The sequence below is a fragment of the Cryptotermes secundus genome, unplaced genomic scaffold (assembly GCF_002891405.2).
Source record: "Cryptotermes secundus unplaced genomic scaffold, Csec_1.0 scaffold1116, whole genome shotgun sequence".
Lineage (NCBI taxonomy): Eukaryota > Metazoa > Arthropoda > Insecta > Blattodea > Kalotermitidae > Cryptotermes > Cryptotermes secundus.
The window spans coordinates 91,985-114,146 of record NW_019738890.1 but is presented as its reverse complement, the minus strand read 5'-3'; the positions used below and the strand labels follow the sequence as shown (position 1 = coordinate 114,146).

At 37.6% G+C, this 22,162-nt stretch overlaps 3 protein-coding genes across 5 annotated transcripts in view; 2 read left to right on the top strand and 1 right to left on the bottom strand.

Annotated features, from left to right (window-relative positions):
• The window catches only part of LOC111871310 (zinc finger protein OZF), a 17,379-nt gene extending 13,341 nt beyond the window's left edge, over positions 1–4,038 (top strand). For all 3 annotated transcript variants that reach the window (XM_033754196.1, XM_023864325.2, XM_023864324.2), the window contains one exon: positions 2,559–4,038. In XM_033754196.1, the coding sequence (XP_033610087.1) occupies positions 2,559–3,374 (816 nt within the window). In that variant the 3' untranslated portion in view covers positions 3,375–4,038. The remainder of the gene's footprint in view (positions 1–2,558) is intronic.
• An 8,433-nt stretch (positions 4,039–12,471) lies between these two features.
• Positions 12,472–14,911, bottom strand: LOC111871316. The gene is made up of 2 exons (XM_023864341.2): positions 14,499–14,911; positions 12,472–13,745 (listed from the first exon to the last, which is right to left on the bottom strand). The coding sequence occupies exon 2, from the start codon at positions 13,727–13,729 to the stop codon at positions 12,890–12,892; it is 840 nt and encodes a 279-aa protein (XP_023720109.1). The 5' UTR covers positions 13,730–13,745; positions 14,499–14,911; the 3' UTR covers positions 12,472–12,889.
• Positions 14,912–15,009: 98 nt separating this feature from the next.
• Positions 15,010–19,080, top strand: LOC111871317 (THO complex subunit 7 homolog). Its single transcript, XM_023864342.2, has 4 exons — positions 15,010–15,115; positions 15,219–15,342; positions 17,155–17,467; positions 18,580–19,080. Exons 1-4 carry the CDS (start codon positions 15,106–15,108, stop codon positions 18,790–18,792), a joined length of 660 nt encoding a protein of 219 aa, XP_023720110.1. The 5' UTR covers positions 15,010–15,105; the 3' UTR covers positions 18,793–19,080.
• Positions 19,081–22,162: the final 3,082 nt, after the last annotated feature.

Here is a 22,162-nt window from a genome sequence, read left to right as displayed (position 1 = left end):
ATCGGAATGCTGGTTATTCAACATTATGCAAGATTGCAGATATACATTCCAGTAAACTAGCAACATTCGAAGATGATACAGAACTGTCACCAAACGACTTGACGTTCTTCAAATATGCTCCTGTCACATCATGTGATGTGGAACGAAGTTTTTCCAAATACAAAACTATCCTTAGTGATAATCGGCGATCTTTCAAATTTGAAAATTTGAAAATGCATGTAGTTATAAATTGCAATTGTAACAGTGAAAATTGAGACGTGAATAACTCAGTGAAAATTGAGACGTGAATAGCTTGTGTTCTTTTAAATGGTGTTTTTAGATAACAGAGTTAAGTTAGTGTTCATACCATGTGCACCAGTGTTTGTCTAAAATATGAACGCAAATATCAGTATTAAAAAGAAAACAATGAATGGTTTAATCCAGTACGAAATGTCGAAATTCCATCAGTTTTCTTTCCTTCAGAGACATAATAGGGCTAATTTGGTAAGTAGGACCTACTATCATATATTCATCATCTTTATTCTTAAACTCTAGTAAAAGTTGTAATTAAAATTGTGAAATTTTATGTCCAATTTAATATTTAAGGTCATATTTTACACTTTTTAGGTCATAAGTGCATGCATATATTTATAGTTTTTAGGTCATAAAAATCCGGGCCCTAGTGATGAGAGTGATGAAGTTCATGAAGTCTACTCTTCCAAAATATGATCACAGTGATAAGGTGAAGGGTGATAGGTGAAACACTATATTCTCTTTTGTGGGAAAGCTTGAAATCAAGTGATCACTGGAAAGCTTAGCTTCTTTGGAAGGATAAAATTAAAATGCATCTGAAATGGAACATGAGGGTATGGCCTGGATTTAATAAAACCAAGATGGATTCCATAGACTGCTATAAATATGATAAATTTTTACCTACTACAAAGGGGAGGCAGTTTCTTTTGACCAGCAAAGTGACTTATCTTACCAAGAATAGCTTCCTCCCTGGACTAAATTGTATAATAATCTCATATAATAAATAATAACTTCTTTAAAGCTGGAAGGAATGATGACTTATTTCTGCATCAAATTAACACTTGGCGGACCGGCGATTTAAATATTTAAATCACCCTGGGCACCGACATTTTTATACCTACTACCCTAACTTGTGCACTGATCAATTTAAAAATTAATATAAAATCTCCTAATTAATTTTATGAACTAAAATTTTTGGAGAACACTTACCAATGCTCCTAGAAGTGCTTGAGAGAGTGATATTTCTGGAAACATTCCCCTTTGTGAAGTGCCATTACACACTTGCAAATGTAGACAGTCATAGTCCTTTTTTGTGAACTGCGCAAACATGGCATTGCCTAGAATGATGCTTCCCCTTGGAATGTTCACTCTTCACAATTTTAATGAGGGTATGTTTCTGCATATCACCCGAAAGTCACCCAGGGGTGTCCACATGAGGTCTGCGTGGGGTGGGAGTAGACGGGCCCGGTCGTACTAAGACTGTGTCTGCCACCAGTTCTGCTGCCACCATGTGGTCTGTAGCCCAGGCTTTTGCCACATTCAGCAGAAATGCCTTGTATTTCAATTTTGAATGAGGGTTTAGACTTTTGAAAACCAAAAATTAATTGAAAATGGCACAGTTTATAAGCCACAAGGCAACTTTCTTTGTCCACTTTACTCTTTTCCGAGGAAGAGAATAATAGGCCAAGTACTGATTGGCTCTATCAACTCCCTTCATGAACATATTATACTCGGAAATACAAACAGGCTTCTTTACTTGTCCATGTCTCCTTTGAACATCAACCATGCTCGAATTGTGAATTGTGGAAATCATATTCACAACACGAGTATCCCTCCAGGACTGAAGAGGAATATCCCCTTTCCTCATATGGTTTCACAACGTTTCAGGGATTTACATTCCTCTTTCAGATCTGGAGGAAGGCCTCTGTAATACTAAGGACACGTCTTCAAACTGAGACTAAGTAAAAGTCCAACTTGTGAGAGGTGTCAAGAAGAAAACGAAACAGCCACACATATCCTGTGCGAATGTGAGGCCTTAGCTTATTTAAGATTGCGTCACTTGGGTAAATATTTTATGGAACCAAGTGACTATTTCGACGCCCCCACATACAAGATCCTGCGCTTCATTCGAAGTGCAGGATTCTTGAGGGGATAATCAGAAAGGGAGGAACAATAGATCACTGTGCTTGCGGTGCAAGGGCCAAGAAGGCCCACCCCCTTATACATTCATTCATTCATTCAAGGTAAACATTGGAAGACACATTAATGCATATAACAAAACAAACTAAATAATAATAATAATAATACAGCCCACAAATGCATAATACTGTTTAATTCTGTGATTTACTATGTAATAGTAGTGTAGCTTGACTTTAATTGACTCAGTTACCCATACATGTTGATTGAGACCCACAACGCCACACATAACTGCTTTATCTCTGTGTACTCTCTCACATCTACCCTTTTTAACACCTGTTTGATCATGAGTTTCAAAATTATTTCTCATAATAGGGGAGTTTTTCATGTTGTTTCCTCTTGTTTTGCAGAGTACTCCAAATGGACCCCAACCCATGTGCAGTGGGGAGCAGCGATATTCCTATGATGAGTGTGATAAATCATTCACTCAACAGTGTAATCTAAGGGTTCACTGCAAGACACATCAACACATACACAGTAGGGGGAGGCCATTTTGCTGTGACGTGCATAACAAGTCATTCAGTAATAGCAGTAATCTTAAGGTACATCAGCGCATGCATAGTGCTGACAGGCCTTTTTGCTGTGATGTGTGTAATAAGTCATTCAGGTGGCTGAGTCGTCTGAAGATACACCAACGTACACATAGTGGTGAGAAGCCTTTTTGCTGTGATGTGTGTACTAAGTCATTCAGTAAAGGCAGTAATCTGAAGAAACATCAGTCCATACATAGTGGTGACCTGCCTTTTTGCTGTGATGTTTGTAATAAGTCATTCAGTCAGCAGGTTAGTCTGAAGAAACATCAACGCATACATAGTGGTGAGCAGCCATTTTGCTGTGATGTGTGTAAGAAGTCATTCAGTGACGGCAGTGCTCTGAAGGTACATCAACGCATGCATAGTGGTGACCGGCCGTTTTGCTGTGATGTGTGTACAAAGTCATTCATTAATAGCAGTAATCTGAAGGTACATCAGCGCATGCATACTGGTGACCGACCTTTTTGCTGTGATGTGTGTACTAAGTCATTCATTAATAGCAGTAATCTGAAGGTACATCAGCGCATGCATACTGGTGACCAGCCTTTTTGCTGTGATGTGTGTAATAAATCATTCAGTTTTCAGGGTAGTCTGAGGAGGCATCTGCGAATACATAGTGGGAAGCAGACATAGAGCTATGCCGTGTGTAATAAGTTATTTGCTCATCAAAGCCATCAGAAGACATATCAAGTGACACATAGTGATGGGTATATTAAATCAAACAACAATAGAGTGCTGCACCTTTTCACAGTAAACAAATGGTGATACATTAGTATCAACATGTCTTTCTTTACATCCGTAGATGTTACTGTGTGGATCACCCCATTTGTGATATCCTGAATTCACGTTTGGTGTTTCGGAGTACTGGTCACATGACCCGCAGAGCTGAATGAAGTTCCATCAAATGCACATACATTTAAGTTTCAGTACATTGGAGCAAAATGAAGATGAGAGTGATTAAGTTCATGAAGTGTACTCTTCCAAAATATGATCACAGTGATAAGGTGAAGGGTGACAGGTGAAACACTGTATTCTCTTTTGTGGGAAAGCTTAGCTTCTTTGGAAGGATAAAATTAAAATGCATCTGAAATGGAACATGAGGGTATGGCCTGGATTTAATAAAACCAAGATGGATTCCATAGACTGCTATAAATATGATAAATTTTTACCTACTACAAAGGGGAGGCAGTTTCTTTTGACCAGCAAAGTGACTTATCTTACCAAGAATAGCTCTCCTCCCTGGACTAAATTGTATAATAATCTCATATAATAAATAATAATTTCTTTAAAGCTGGAAGGAATGATGACTTGTTTCTGCATCAAATTAACACTTGGCGGACCGGCGATTTAAATATTTAAATCACCCTGGGCACCGACATTTTTATACCTACTACCCTAACTTGTGCACTGATCAATTTAAAAATTAATATAAAATCTCCTAATTAATTTTATGAACTAAAATTTTTGGAGAACACTTACCAATGCTCCTAGAAGTGCTTGAGAGAGTGATATTTCTGGAAACATTCCCCTTTGTGAAGTGCCATTACACACTTGCAAATGTAGACAGTCATAGTCCTTTTTTGTGAACTGCGCAAACATGGCATTGCCTAGAATGATGCTTCCCCTTGGAATGTTCACTCTTCACAATTTTCATGAGGCTATGTTTCTGCATATCACCCGAAAGTCACCCAGGGGTGTCCACATGAGGTCTGCATGGGGTGGGAGTAGACGGGCCCGGTCGTACTAAGACTGTGTCTGCCACCAGTTCTGCTGCCACCATGTGGTCTGTAGCCCAGGCTTTTGCCACATTCAGCAGAAATGCCTTGTATTTCAATTTTGAATGAGGGTTTAGACTTTTGAAAACCAAAAATTAATTGAAAATGGCACAGTTTATAAGCCACAAGGCAACTTTCTTTGTCCACTTTACTCTTTTCCGAGGAAGAGAATAATAGGCCAAGTACTGATTGGCTCTATCAACTCCCTTCATGAACATATTATACTCGGAAATACAAACAGGCTTCTTTACTTGTCCATGTCTCCTTTGAACATCAACCATCCTCGTATTGTGAATTGTGGAAATCATATTCACAACACGAGTATCCCTCCAGGACTGAAGAGGAATATCCCCTTTCCTCCTCATGTGGTTTCACAACGTTTCAGGGATTTACATTCCTCTTTCAGATCTGGAGGAAGGCCTTCACTCTAATTGTTCCACAAACATGTACTTTTCTTGAAAGTAGGTGTTGTGCAGTTGCCACACTGTTATAATAATTGTCTTGATAGACATGGTAATTTTGATCAAGATAGGGTTCCAAAACGGAAAGAATAGTTTTTGTAATTTCTTTCCTTCACCAGAATAAAATTCTAAATTTCCAATATAGCCTGAAATGCTTTCAGTAACTACACGAACAAGTAGGCCATACTTTGTTAATTTTCCTTTGCAGGGGCATACAGTTACAGCAAGGTCATGTAACAGATTAGTCACCAAACATTCCAGGGGCTTATCACACAGCTGCAGGCAGCTACATGCAAGCTGGGTGGTGTCAGAGCGATGTATAGTGTGTTGCAATTTGTTGTGTTCTAAACACGTATTAATATGCGACCAGTCCGCCACGTTTAAAAGCGAAAAATATATTAATGCATATGAGGTCCACAAAGTGTTAATTGTGTTTTTAAATCGCAAACGTTTTAAATTATACGTATAAGTGGATGTGTACATACATACACACACACATATATTTGAACAGGAGGATCACTTTTAGTGCATTCAGATTTATTCCAAAGCAAGCTTTAATGTGCTGTTCCATAGGTTACCAAAGTTTAATATGTTGCACCCCCCCTGAAAACATTTAAATAAATTTCACACACACAAACCCCTTACAGAACAAGTAAAAACAGATTTTACATAAAATTTAGCTATGAGTATACATTTTTTATAATATACTATATATTATTCAATGCATTTAATTTAAATGACTGAAATAAAAAGTAAGCTTGATACCTGGATTGGTGGGATGGATGTGGTTGCATCCTTGAAAGTACAGGGGCTGAACAAAATAATGGAAACACTACAGATACTGTACAAATTTCTTTATTAATATGGTGTTGGACCACGTTTTGCCTTCAATACAGCTGCAGTCCTTCTTAGAATGGACTCAGTGGCGTAGCATGACTACCAAAAGCAGGGAAGCAACTTTATATACGTGTATATAAAATTTTTCTAGATACCCTATAGTTTCTATCTTCTATTTAAAAGAAAACAGCTAATAGTTTATGTATTGTATACTTAAGCTAATATATTAAAATAACACCTAATTATCAACACAATTTTATAGCCATCAAATGACAGGGTTGTGAACCTGGAATATAATTAATGCTTACTTTATTGTTTATAATTCAGCTCGATTCTTCTGTTTTTCTTGGCAAACAGATCAATAACCTCATCTAGAAAGCTGGGTTTGGACTACAGTTTGTTTAGGAAGGACTTTTCAATGTTCATCAAAGCCAGTGATGACAACCTATCCTGGTTCTGCGAATTTCTTAAGTAGTTTTTTAATCTCTTCAGAGCTGAAAATGAGCGTTCATCTGCAGCACTTGTCGCTGGTATTGTTAATACTAGCTCACATAATTTGAAGATTTGCGGGAAAACGCATGATAACTGAAGAGCATACATATATTGATGTAAGTCATACACACTATCTTTTGCCATATCTGGGTCCGAAAACATTACTAAAAGTTCACTCTTTAAGGCAACAAAGTAAAAAAATGCACCATAATTTTCTTTTAAACAGAAAAATGCTTTTTCAGGAAATGAGGTTCTATACATGGGAAAGTATCTGGCATCAAGAAGACTCAAGAAGAGCAGCGTAGCGTTCTCCGAAAATCTAACAGAGACATTCTGACACACGACATCAATAATTTCACAGAACAGCCGTTTATAGGAGTTTTTTCTTTCTTCTCCACTCATTGAGTCAATGCGAATTCTTTTGGGTCGAGTTGGGCCATTTGAATCGAAGACATTTTCCATTTCACTCCAAAGGTGGTCAAATCCTCCCCTTAATCTTTGCATGTGATGCTTAAATTCGTCTATTTTGGTATTGCAAAAAGCTATATCAGATCTCTTAGTTTGTAGGATTTTGAAAAGAGCGCCAGAATATGGAAAAATTGAAGAAAATATTTTCAGCATGAAATTGAAATCGAAATCCCTTAGAAGAGAGAGAAGTCCGCGTGCAGAAGAAATTGTTTCTACATCCCATTCTTCTGGTTCCTCTATTATAGACACAAGAAGATTCTCAATTCCTTCTCTGTATTCATGCACAGTTTCAGCAAGTCGGCTATGGTACTGCCATCGAGTAGGTGCGATAGAAGGAAATCTTTTCCTAAGGTGGGAATCCAATGCTTCAGTCCTTTTTGTGGACTTGGCAAAAAAAGTTCTAAAGCCAGAGAGAGTAGCAAAGAAGACCTTAACTTCCTTAATAAAACTAGCAGATTGTGCTAAGACTAAATTTTGTCTGTGCGCATAACAATGAACAAAAATGGCGTTTGGGTACTGCTCGCGAATTTTTGCTTGTACTCCTGCATGTTGTGATGCCATAACAGCAGCACCATCATAAGTCTGTGCAATGAGTTTGGGACCACATTCAAAATCATTTAAAATCTCAAGAGCATGGTTAAACAAGGAATTGGCAGAACGGTCAGAGCTCACGTCTGTAAAACGCAGAAACCTTTCTTCAACATTGCCATCAGCTGTCACATATCGAAGAACTGAAGCCAACTGACACTTCATCATCACATCTGAAGTCTCATCAAGAATTAAAGAAACATAATTAGCCTTTGAAATTTCCTTTTTAATTTCCATTGTCATCAATTCAGATATAGAATGTATCCATTCATTTTGGATGTCAGGAGAAGAACCACGAAAAGCAGTTGAAGACTCGAAATGATTGTGTAAATCAGAATCATAATGTGCCAGCATATTTAAAACCTCAATGTAATTTCCTCTATTAACAGATGCCACGCTTTCGTCATGTCCCCGAAATGCTAAACCCTGAGAGCCCAGAAAACAAACTGCTGTAATTAATTGGCCTACAAATTTCCTGTTCTGTTTCACAGCTTCACTGTGTCTTTCAATTGACTGTTTGTATTGGCTGCTTAGAGAAAATTCAATCCTTCTGTTTTTACCAAAGAGTGTAATTTCTTTAAGACAAGCAATGTGATTAACTGAATGCCCGTGTCTTTTGCCAAATTTGTAAATGTTGTTAATGTCATTTTAACCAGCACCGTTAAACACGTGTTTTTCTTTAGAAAACAAGAGACAGGGCCAACAGAATAATTTTTTCAGTTTATCACACCCACACAACCATGGAATAGCCTCATATAAACTGGTATTCAAATGCGTGTGCAAGATTTCATTTTTGTATGTAAAGTTAGATTAGGCTTAGGTGCACCTTCTTCTATTATCTTAAGTTTCTCATTATAACTGAGTGAACTGAACGGTGTTTGAAGAAGTTTTTCAATCACACAGTGGTTATCACATGAAAGTGTCATGTTTCCATTTCTAACTTAACACAAAAACATTGTCACAAAGTTATAATTACACAAAGCGAAACAAATTCTGTATCGAGAAAAATACAGAATGATAACTAAACTGACTTGTGCATAAGTAACACGCTAACACCTTCTTCTGAAAACTAGTAAGCACGCTTTTTTACTAAGAGCATTTTCGAAGTCTCAGCACACCAGGAAAAATTGTGTAACTGCAAGGTCACTGACTTCCAACTGAATACTGCAATACCTTACAGCCAGCAACATTGCTGGAAGCATTCTGTAACGTTTAGCTAAGCAACAGACTCCTCATATATGGCAACATTGCAGTCCCAGTTGAACCAGAATGAGCGTGGAAGCGAACAACCTGTTGCGTCCTTGCACATTTTAAAGTTCCCTGCATTTTGGAAGAAAATAAGTGATCTATCCTGATAAATGGTTTATGTAACACATTAAAACTTGCAATATTCTCATTATATGTAATATATGTTCTCAGATTACTTAATATTTTGAAGTATGAAATATTTTTTTGAAATTGAAAAATTGCCAGAAATGTTTTTGGTTGCTTTTCTATAGGGAAGCAATGCTTCCACCACATCCATGTACCCTATGCCCCTGAATGGACTCATACAGGTTTTGAACTGTCTCTAGCAGCATTTTGTCCCATTTTTCTTGAACATCTTCAAGTTGCTTTAGAGATGTTGGAGGTGGGAATCTGTTCCTCACTCTAGTTTCCAAAACTGACCAGAGTGGTTCAATGATGTTCAAATCTGGTGATTGTGCTGGCCAGGGAAGATGTTGAAGTTCACCTTCATGATCTTCAAACAGTGATGAACAGTTCCAGCTGTGTGAATGGGGGTATTGTCTTGTATAGCTGCATGTTGTTCGGAAATCATGTCTTTAGAATGGGATGCACCTGATTATGTAGTCTGTCCACGTACTCCTTTGAAGTAATTTGGCCATGATGGCTAATAATGGGACTGACAATACCATGATGTTGCTGCCCAAGCCATCACAGAAGCTACCCTGTGTTTTACTGTTGGAACCAGGCTTCCTTGGGTGTTCTCAAATGTAAACTTCCTGATGTAGGGGGAACACCTTAAAGGACAACTCATCTGACCACATCATGCCCATGTTTCCTGTTGCCTGATGTCCAGGTTTTATGGTCATGACACCACCATTTATGCATCTGAGCATTAGTTTCAGTAATCAGAGGTTTAGCGGTTGCAGCCTTACCAATGATGTTGGATTTGTGAAGCTCATGTCAGACAGTTTTTGTGGAAACAGCCTTCAGGATGAATATTAAGTTCCACTGCAGTAATTGTATGATTTTTCAAAACATCCCTCAACGTATGATGATCTCTTTCTTCAGTATTGATTTTTGCCCAGTGTTCCTCTTTATTGATGTTGTCTTCCTGTGATTCGTGTATGCTGACATAACTTTAGAAACTGTTGCTCTAGGTACACCTAATAAGGTGGCAGTTTTTGTCACATGCTCCAGCAAAACTCGCACCAAGGATCTGCCCTCTTTCAAAATTGGACAAGTCTCCCATTTTGCAATTATTTCACACAGACCCTCATTCAACACAATCACTAATGCACTGGCACAAGCACTACAGAGTGTAGAGAAACAGAATGGCATTCAGTGTTGCCAACTGAAGTTCTTTGAATGGAGCCAACACTAATTCTATTCCTCGGTTTCTTAGAGTTTCCATTACTTTGTCCACTCCCTGTAACTTATACCGAGGTTAGAAATTTGAAGTGACCATTCTAGGGCTGTTTTCTGGGTTCATCAGAGAACACTACTTTGTTCTGATGGCTGCAACCTCTGGCACAGGTAGGATGTTGCAAAAGCAAGGATGATGTTCAGAGCTTTCCTGCTGAGGCAACTCCTTTGCAACAACCACGCAAAATTTTCTGTACAACTTCCTAGGAAATTGAACTTCTAAAGAAGTATTACATATAATGTCAAAATAGTCATAATGTTTGGGTGAATCAGCATGGAATGAATACTTGTTCTACTTGTTTTTATCAATTACTCCTTCTGGAAAATACTCTAGAAACCTGGACTGCAGATTAACCAAATTGTCTTTGATATGCTGATCAATTTGAATGTCAGTGTTTCCAAACTGTTTTCCTCCACAGAATCCTTCAAATGAAAAAACATGTTCAAACTTTTCCCTTCTATTTTTCTCTCACAGGCCTAACTTTATCAGTCAGTATGGTGATGTTAGTATTGTTCCCTTTCATACTTGTGTTGAGTGTATTGAATTTCTCAAAGATATCACTTAAGTACTCTAACTTAGAAAAAAAAATGTTCAGCATGTGCAAGAGTTTCTTATTCTAAAAATAGTGCCACTTCTCGCAAGTTGTAAACACAAGCCACATTTTTTCTTGACAGGCAACAACTTACAGTAAAACAGGAGTCACTGATACTGTGCCCTCATTTCCTCGCATAATTCTGCAAGAAATCAGCTCTACAATGGACTAGTCTTTATGTAGTTTACACTTTTGGTTGTCTGAAGAACTAGTTGAATCAAAAGATTGGAGTTCATTTCAGCGGAACTTAACTCATATGAATACCACTGTAGATACAAAATATATTCTCAAAAAATGGTTATATATGCTTGCATGTACTCATATGTTTTGCTCTGATGAGCACATACAACTTTGCAAGGCCTCTTAAAAGTCAAACTACACCTCCAAAGTAACCTTGATTTATGAGGTACTGTGATACGTGTGGGTGTCAGTGTTGCTTGGACAATAACTTGAGTCTGTAACAATAAACGTTCAGGAAGCTTGCCTAAAGGGTACTGGCAGCGACTCCTTCCGTTGCGGCCAGCTCAGCCCAGTGGCTACGATGAAAGTTTGCTGGCCCTGAAAAGGGCAGTTGCACAGTCGAGTCTCCTTGTAACAGCCTGCTGTCCTTCTCCAGCTGCAGCGGCAAGTCAAACTAGCTGGAGTGCAGCAATGCGTTTGCCAGTAGGATCAGCTGCCTAGGGTGCGTATTGATTTGAAACACTTAAGACCAAGAAGATTGGTGTGCTAGTGCTCTAGATTTGTATTTGGGAGGTGCTCAGTTCAAATGTGCAAGGATACTGGGTATCCTGACAGGTTCCACATGGTTTTCCTCAGTTCCTCAAGGCAAATCCTGAGGTTACCTCAAATAAGCAATGATTGCTTCTGTCCAAAACCTTCTTAATTCATTATTCAACAGTCCTGCTATGATAAATGATATAATGATACAAACTCCGTCCCAAGTGCAAACAATATATTATGTGTCCTTGATCTTGCTCCTTCACACTACATGTTTCGGCCTCAGACGGCCATCATCAGGTGTATAACACTCACGTTGCTGTCACACTGCACCCAGCCCAAAATTTAACATTTATTATATCCTTTATCGTATAGAGTGCAACAGGATGCTTAAATATAATATTGTAAACAGTTGTCACATAATATATTGTTTGCACTTGGGACGGAGTTTGTATCATTATATCATTTATCGTATAGAGTGCAACAGGATGCTTAAATATAATATTGTAAACAGTTGTCACATAATATATTGTTTGCACTTGGGACGGAGTTTACATACATACATCATTATCATTGTATCATTATATCATTTATCATATAGAGTGCAACAGGATGCTTAAATATAATATTGTAAACAGTTGTCACATAATATATTGTTTGCACTTGGGACAGAGTTTGTATCATTATATCACTTATCGTATAAAGTGCAACAGGATGCTTAAATATAATATTGTAAACAGTCCTGCTACAATTCAAAACAATATAGCTGTAGACAGAGAACTGTAAAACACAAATATTATTAAAGAGAACTCTCTTGCTGCGGAAGTGGACTATAGTCAGATTCTACACCATTACATTTCTCAGCAGCATTCAACCATTGTTATCACCAGATTTGTAATTCTCTCTGGTGATATATTTGATACTGTAATGTCTTTTGCATGATATGAAAATTAATAAAAAATACTACTCAAGTGTGGTTACACTAACATCCAGAGGATTCTGTACTCCCACAACAGTTTCTCATATTAACGAGAAGTATTTTAAAGAATAGCAACAATAAATAATATAATGAAAAAATACTTTAACTTCAACTTAAAAAACTAATTTCTCTTATGTTAGTAATGAATGGGTTATCAATTAAACAAATATATAACCAAAGAGTGCATAACATGTTTTATTTGACTAAACAATCACCTTACAGATATAGAAAGTTATTTCAACAAATGTATTTTAATGTGTAATTCTTAATTCAGTGACATTCATATTCCCTAGATTTCAGTTGACCTTCAGAATCAGGTTGGAATAAGATTTTTATAAATTAAATTGAATCTATTTTGGCAAGGAGAAATTCCCAGATGTGCACTGGAAAATTCAGTTACAAAATAATGGAATGTATCACTTTCTAATTCTACTGGTTAAATACTGCAAAGAATTAAAAAAAAAAAAAGTTTGATAACTTAATTGTAAAGGTCTGTTGAATAGGGTGAGCATGATGGTTTTAGAAGTTACTGTCTGGATATTACAAAGAATTGTAGAAATGACAATAGCAATATGTCTATTTTTTAGTGCTACTCTTCAAATGTGAGATTTAATTCCTGATGCAGTTGTGTTACAGGAACATCTAATATATTCGATAAGCTGCCTATAATAATCTGAGTTATATCTTTGATGGTATTGTATTCATGAAGTTGTTGCATATTGGTTGTTAATCCTATCTCATTGCCAATTGCTTCAGTTAACACTACTATTTCATTGTCTAACTCAAAAATTCGTTGTTTCAGTCTCTCAAATTCTCTGAAGCATGAATCTGTCCTACTTACATCCATGCAATGGACAGATTTCTGAAATGACATGCCTGGTTCCTTGAGTTGTAGATCTGTCAAATGGTACCGATGTTTAGCCATAATTTCTAAGTCATTACAGTCTTGTGTCTGTTCACATGGAGCTGTATTTGCCTCTTCCTTAACTTCAAATGTAGGTGAACCTTCTCTTCTAGAATCTGTACATTTGTTATATTTCAAGGGTTGGATGGTGGTGTTTAGTTCTCTTAATTCTAAGGTAGGTAAACCAGCTATTTTTGAATATCCACATTTATCAATTTTTTTAGATTGTGATTTGGTTTTTGGTATTTTGACCTTAACCAAAGGCAAACCAGCTATATTCATACCATCATGTTTCTCAGCCTTCTGAGATGGGGCTTTGCTTTGTGTTTTGTTGAACCCACACATATATGAACTTACTCTGTTCCGTTTCTGGGGTTCTGTGTCTCCCTGAGATGCAATGTTGGTTTCTGGTTTCTTTAATTCATCACATGGAGAAGAAAGACTTTCAGGCTGCATTTCTTGAGGTCTAGTGAAAGGTGATTCAGTTTGCTTCAATTTTGATCTTTTTTTTCTACCTGAAGACATCACAACAGACTAGTACCTGTAGAAGAATTATTATATCTATAGCTCAACAAATTTCAATGCTACATAACCAGGACATGGAAAATTACATTCTCATTTCTTTTTCAGTAATATGCTACGAATATTTTTCATGCAACTCGTTATTCTACTATTCTGTTGTCAATAGATGAGAAGTAGTTCCTAGTTACTGTTCATATTCCTTGCTAGCATCTGAACTGTTGATGTTTTTTGTATTCAGTATTTAAGAGTTTATCCATCACAGGTTAGTTCCCAGTGAAAATAAACATTCTAGATCCAAAAACAGAAGCACTTCAGATGGACCCCCCCCCACAGACACACACACAAAAAAGGATTTTCCTGAAAATGGCCCTGACAATTCTGATTAAATTTCAGTAATTTACGAAAACCACTGACCTAAATAAAACTGCATAGGTGGTATCGTTAGATATATGACAGTTCAATACCAACCTAAGAAGGAAGGGTTCGCTTTGTGCCTTAGCTTACAGTTTTACATGTCATAACCCTAGTGGATATGAATGAATGTATGAGGGGTAGGCCTTCCCGGCCCTTGCACCGCGACCTACAGTGGTCTGTTGTGCTTACCCTAGTGGATGTCACACATTTAGAATAATGGGATCATAATGATATATTGTTATTATTCTATATTTATTTACATGGCTTCGCAAAATGAAGAGTAGCTACAGATGTTGCCACATTACGTAGTGAATTAACAGCAATTCTGGCTTCCAAATAGTGCTATGAAACATCTTACCTTTTACCTCGCTGTGTTACATTGAGGATTCAACTTTACGCCTAGTCGGTTCAGTTTCTTAACGTATCTTATCCAAATGGACACACACTTCCTTCGCCTATGACTATACCTATATGAGGTAAGCACAGAAATCAATTTGGAATAGCATATTTAGTCATAATGACGGTTTATATGCCTGTTCATATTTAAAGAAATCGTAATGTTTTCTTCTGACAGACGTGTTTGACTTCCCGGCTAACTGTTGGCACATATGTGTCCATTGCCGGCACCGGCCGGCACGGCGGTACAATTGTCTAGGGCGTCTATGTCGTCTAGGTCTAGGGCAGCCCCGTTACAATTATGGCGTTAGATGGAAGCAGCTGTCCTGTGCGCCTATTCCGAGGCCATTTTGATCGCTTTGGATGTCAACAAAACAAGCCTGATATGCACCAGCTTATGAAAATGACTAAAAATTTAAAGTGTAAGTTGGTAGACATGACCGGCATGTAGGACGACAATTAGGCGATCAGGCAATCAAGCAATCAGGCATGTGGTGAGTGGTGTAGCGAACGCAGGAGGAAGTGGTTAACGTTGAATAGTATTTGATCTGTGTTGTGAAATAGAGGGAATGGGTGACGGTAAATGAATTCATTGCTATGCTTTAATGAGAGCATTGTTTGCAGCAAAAGTTTTTTATATAGTTTGTGTAATTATCGTCTTTTAAGTGTATTTGAATTGCAGAGGACGTAATCAGACGACGGCTGCTGATCGATGGAGATGGAACTGGCGATGACCGTAGACTTAATGTTCTGCTGAAATCTTTTATTAAGTGGTGTAATGCAACAAATGAACCTCTTGGTGAAAGGTAGAAACATGCTTTTCAGAAAGGGGTTAGTTACGTTTCGCATGTGAATGATTCATATGCAGCCAGACAGCACCAGAATTTGAGAGCGAATATAAGATTCAGTGTAAACTATAACTGTCATGCTTCATGAAAGCACAGTACCCCTTCAGTTGTTGTTCCCCATTCTTTTGTTTTTGAATGCTGTGTAATAAGAAATCACTGACCTTTGGACTGTTATGACATCTGGATTTTCTCGTGTGCATTTCGTACTTATTGTGTGTTTTCAAATAATTACCGACTTTGTTTGCTACAGACGTGAAAATTTTTGAATATAATGCAGCATTCCATTTTTGTTTCTCCCATCTTTGATGCAAGGAAATTTTTTTTGAAGTTCACTGTTAAATTGGGCATATCATTAGTAAAAAAAAACACAAAAATGTATACTTATCCTTGTGCAGTAGGAAAATCAACACAAATTTGTCAAAAACTGCAAAACTGCACATATGTTTACACAACAAACTTTTGCAAAATGCGGGCACAAGCACAATGATTGGTTGGCGCTTTTCTCTGTGCTAGGAAGTGTAACTACTGATAGAGCATACTGTTACAAAATTCCAGAAAATATCTGAATGCAAAAGTAAATAATTGGGGATAATTATAGCATGATACAGTTCTACGATTGTTGCAGGTGCAGGCACATAGCCATGCAAAAGCATTTCAGACGTCCTGCATGTGACAATTACAATTTCAAAAACAAAAGCCAACTTCTCTCTCTCTCTCTTTTTTTTTTCTGACTTATGGGCACTCCAAAAGTGAATGTTCATAAACTTACAGTTTTGTCTCAAACGAGAAGAAATATTGAAGGTGTTCATGCATAAGAAAGAAATTTTGGAAAAGGTGGCATTTTATTGGTTTAGCAGAAAAACATGCTTGGACATCAAAACTCCCGTAAAAAATGTACATCTGGTCACACTGAATCAAATCAAACTATGATGAATATCTTACATAAACTATAATAACTTCAGTCTATTCCCATTCCACATTGATGATAGGGCTGTCCTGTCTGCAAGCACATTAGGTTCCATTTTTTGCCTAATCGGCAACTGAATTATGTGTAAGTAATTCAACACCTCTAAAAGTCTAATTCAGTACAACTGTTTACAAACAGAATATGCTGTAATTGATTGCTAAATCAAACTCTCATTGAGCACTCTGCATTTCTGATTAGCTTGAAAATCTGCCTGATAATGAAGAATTTGGGCATATGATGGTTACAAACTGTGTATGCTGTCGTGTTATGATATTAGTTATAAACAGAGGGTGGGAAGTAGGAGTTTTATATTTTATGCAGGTAAGATGGGGGATCTAGGTGTCACTCTAAGATAATATTAATGTGAATTATGGTGATATGTTGTGAAGGTGTTAAGTAGATTAAACTGATCTTGAATTTAATGGTGACTGGACTTTTGTGGTGAAGGTGATGAACCTTCTGGTTCCATAACAATAGGGAATTTCAAGAATTGCTTAATAAGTAATAAATTGAGAAGTGTCAGGTATGGGTAGTTTATAAATTGAAATACACTTGGTTGTCGACATACGATCACAAAGAATGAAAAATAAAAGATGATTAGAATGTAAAAGTTTTTAAAAATAAATTATAAAAATTATAAATGTTAAAAAATACTGTTAGTAAATATATGGCCGACATATGACCAGATCGACTTATGACCTGTGAATCAGGACAGAAGTCGGTCGTAAGTCGACTACCAAGTGTACTGTTAATTCCCTGCAGTTGTGCCAACATAACCTCATTTTTTAATGTTTATTGTACAGCCAGGTTCTACATGACCGGATGCTGGCTCAGCTTGCACAGTGTGAATTTGCTGTAACAAAGTCAAGATTATCTGCATTGATGAGTGCGGCTGAACTTCAGAATTATGAGAACCTGTCACGGCAGATTGAGTCTGGGATAGAAGCAGCAAAGAGAAATATTGAGAGCACAAAGTTAGACTTCCAAGATGCAAAGACAGTTCGGAAGAACAGGATTGAATATGATGTGCTGGCCAAGGTTATCAATGAGCAGCCGGATCGTAAGGAAATGGACGAAAAGCTATCCCATCTGCGGAAAGAGCTGGCCTCACTTGAGGTTAATTCTCCCATAATCCTTTCAGTTTTGCTAACCGATGAACCTAAGTCTTTCTTCAGCAGCTCATAGCTGCTGAGCTGGCCAAAAAATTCCTCACCTTTTATACACCGAAAAGGTTCACTGTGGTGTTCACAAGAACTGCTATAGAACCCTGTGTTGAGCCAGATGAATGCAGTGCAAACCCTCAACTTATGCAGATTAAATATTGTTAAATAAATTTAAGACTAATCACCATCCTGACCAAGTTCTAAATAATTGTAAATTGTTCTGATAATGGAATATTATTCTTAAGATCACTGGGTGTCTATTCTGTCTGTTGTCTGGTATTTTGAATGGAACAGAGCCTTGTGGAAACTGAACCCGTTTCTGTCTTCAGATGGAAAGGTGTGCAGGCACCTGTTAAGGTCCTACGTTAGAAATTAGCTCCCTCTAACAGAATGAGTGGAGTGTGTGCTTCCCCATCTGTTCACCTGAGGACAACCAGATCCAGTTCCTAAAATGTGTTCTGTTTGGAAAGTCCAGGCATTAAGTACTACTAAGTTTATAAAAGTAACTGACCACATGGCACAGTCTTCCTTCTTATTTAGCTGGTGAAAAGTGGGAACTTGCTGGTAGGTCTTGATCAGGCTGTTTATAATGATAAGAATCCTCCCACCTAATTCTTATTCTACCATCTGGTCTCTTTCCATGAGGGTTTTGATGAAAATTGATTATTCATCACTTGGTCCTCATACATGCTTCAAATCCTCTCCAGCTCACTGTTGCTCATGTAATGACTAACAGTATCGAAGGCCACGTCATAGCTCAAGCGGTTAGTTGCTGGCTTTCCATAGCGGCGGCCCGGGTTCAAACCCGGGTCTGGTCAAGTGGGATTTGTGGTGGACAAAATGGCGCTGGTGTAGGTTTTCTCCGAGTACTTTGGTTTCCCCCGCCAATCTTCATTCCACCAAATTCTCCATCATAATCACCCAGAGCAGGTACAATAGGCCAGTCAGTGGCTGCCATGCCAAGTGGACCCAAGTAGACTCCACCCCCCACTAAGCAAAACAGTATCAAAGAAAGAATGATAATTGTGAAGCTGCTCATTATGTAATTTCTCTGCAACATTTCAGGAGACACGTGAACAGCTGGAACGTAAGCTAGACATGCGACGGAAACAGTTCCACGTTCTGGTGGCGTCCATTCACCAACTTCAGGCAATGCTGGATGACAGTGAAACAGAGGAGATCATGGACATATCACTGGAAGCATTTGACGATGACTTGAGTGACCCACAGAAAGGTACTTCGTCTCAGCCAGACGTCGTGGAGAAGAAGAGCGAATGAAAGACAGTGAAACCTGATGAGACACATGTAGACACCCTGCAATTACTGGTCCAGTTTTGTGCAGGAAATTTGCAAACACATCTTTGCCACATATGTCCTGAAGGTGACAACACAAAATTGTGGATAGAACTTACGGCTTGGATATTCCTTCTGAGATTTCATTTTGTATGGTGAGGCTGGCAGAAACTGTGACTTCATAATTTTTACCATTTCAAATATATAAATGTGATTTCTGCCTCTTCTTGTCCCATACCTCAGACCTAATAAAGAACACCTGAAAGTACGAGATTCACTCCATGCTCTTGCCAGTGTATACAATAACCATGACTCTTAAAGTGATGTGCAAGTTTTGTGGCCAAGTTCCTGGATGTGATTCAGATCCTTATTCCCAGTATCATTTAATTATGCGAGTAAAATTCAATTTCTTAATTTGAATATTATTCCATTAAAAGTTTTAAACTTATACTGTGATATTAAGAAGCAAAGCAAACATGCCCTGAGGGAAGAACAGGTACTTCTGTCTGTTTATATATTTCTGCTAGTAAACCTCAAATGTTTGCACAGTCACCATGTTTGCAATTGTTAACATATGAAGCAGTGATTCACACAAAAATTGTTCTTCCTGTGTCAGTCTTTACATGTTGCATCCTGTTGTGTGTCATTCAAAACAGTATATTTATATCCATCAGCACAACAATTCAGTCAGAATTACTGGGTTTTTTACCTTTTTTCATCACCCAGTATTCTAGAAACTAGAATATATGACATTTCAGAAACTGGACATGTTTCCATCCTCAGATGAGCAGGAGACACCTACTCAGTTGGTTCCCTTAGGAAGAGCTAACCTCAGTCACTTGACAACCCCTGTCAGATTCACACAGATATTTAATCACCTGAGACCAGGCTAATTTGGTGGGAGATAACAAGAAAGTATGCATAAAAATCATGATAAAGCATGCACATGTGCAGGAGTAGGATAGAAATGGAGGTAGAAATTGTTGCTACAAACCTAGCGAACAAAACCAAGTGAATGAGCACTAATGCAAAGAAATGGAAACATTTTGGTGATTTGTTTTTATTGTTATTGTGAACAATAATTGTAAATACAAAAAAGGTCTAGGTAATGTCCATGTGGCACTCAGTATTACAGTCTTGTAAACATCTTATTCTATTACAGTGCTCTCCCTGCAGTTGTTAATATACTCGTACATCTTAAATCAGAGAGTATACTGTAATTGTTTTGTACATTTACTTCTTTTTCTTTTCTTACATATTGTCACATGTATGGTGGTACGCGTGTCAAAATGACGGGTTTCAGTTCAGATGATTGGATTTGTTAGCAGCTTGGTTACAGATCCTTTTCATTACTCTCAAATTACAGTGCTATCACTGATTTACATACACGTCATAATTCACTGTTGCATGCACAGACTATTCTTCTCCAGGCAACAGTCTCAGTGGGTCACACACTCCCAGTGTTACACATAAACACAGTCTTGAACTCGCACTTTAATTCTTCACAGTCCTTTTATGCACTTCCCCTTGCTGTCACTCTTACTGTTACTAAACACTCAGATACTCTCATCTGTTCTGTCTCTGTCGTTATATAGCCTCTGCACTGACCACGGACATAAAACAGCCCATATTGTTGGAACGTGTTTACCGAGTGCATGGCAACGGACACCTTGCATGAATCCTTTTTCTTCTAGCCTTAAGAGCTCTGTAGCTGACTGGGTATTCTTTTATGCTGTACTCAGACAGGATGTTCATCACTGTTGCCCATTGGTCCTTGTACCATTTACAATCCCAGAAGATATTTGCCTCTGGAACCCTGTTGGAGAATGTGCCTGTTTTGTAGAAGAATTGAAATTATCGTCCATGATATGTATGTATTGGCCGTCTTCTAGTGCACTCAATCTCACATGTCACTTCACTACAAGTTTCGGCATCACTGTGCCATCCTCAGGTGTGTTATTTACGTCAAGCTATTCCATTGCTCGCCATCATGTGTCATTTATAAAATTATCTAACTGTAATAAAATTTATATATATCAAAATTTGTTAAGATTCATCATCTTTCTTGTCTTAACTCAAACGCGCGTACTGCATCATTCTTCCACTATGGGAGTCGTTCTTCCTATTTTTGTGTATATTGTGTCTTGTGATGTGTCCTTTTTTGGCTGTGAGCGACGGCCAATATATACATATCATGGATGAGAATAAGTGCAACAGGACGCTAAAATACANTGACTGATCATAAATGTCATAACTCCGGATTTCTTGTTTCTGCCAAAATCTAGGAATTTCAACATAAACACCGTATTTCAAGTCCCAGACAATGAAATACGATATTAAAGATCACGATACATTTCCAGTAATATCGAAACATAAGACTTTTTGAAATAAAAATTACCGAGAATTAATTAAAATAAATTTCATGTCATCTATAATCTTCCAAATAAATAAGGGCTCAGAATGATCAGCGTCAGTTTCCCTAAGGTTTTAATCTCGGGTGTTCAGGTTTCACTCCATGGATGCTGCTAACGGTAGATACAAGTCTTCACAAAAATGTTTCCATTTCTTTACATTCTTGCTCATGCACTTGCTTTTGTTTGCTAGGTTTGTAGCAACAATTTCTACCTCCTTTTCTAGCCTAGTTACATGTGTATGCTCAATCACAATTTTTATGCATATTTTTTTGTTATCTTCTGCTGAATGACCCTGGTCTCAGGTGATTAAATAGCTGTGTGAATCTCTGGTTTCTAGAACACTGGACAGTGGAAAAAGCCCAAGATGCCAGTAATTCTGAGTGTTATACAACATCATCAGAACCCTTTTGAATCTACAACAATTCAGGTAAAAGTAATAACAGAGGTTATTTACATTAATGTTAAATCACTACATGTTTTGACCCTTATTGGATCATCATCCAGTATATCTCTGTGTACTTAGATGCTGAATTCTTTTCAATATGCATCCATACTTTTCTTCATATGTGACCATGTGATTCCCAGTCATTGGTTTGAAAATGTCTTCCCTCCCTACTTTGGCATTGAAATCTCCTAACAAAGTTTTCATATGGTACTTCAGGAATATAGATGAAATTATTGCGGATCATCAGTGTGGGTTTCAATATAAAAGATCTACTATGAATCAGATCTTTTGCATTCATCGGATACTGGAGGAAAAATGGGTGTACAATGAAACAGTACATCAGCTATTTGTAGACTTCAAGAAAGCCTATGATTCAGTTATGAGGAAAGTATTGTGCAGTATAGTTTGGGATACCCATGAAACTAGTTAGGCTGATTACAATACGTTTAAATGAAATGTGTAGTAAAGTCCATATAGGTAAATATTTGTCTGATAA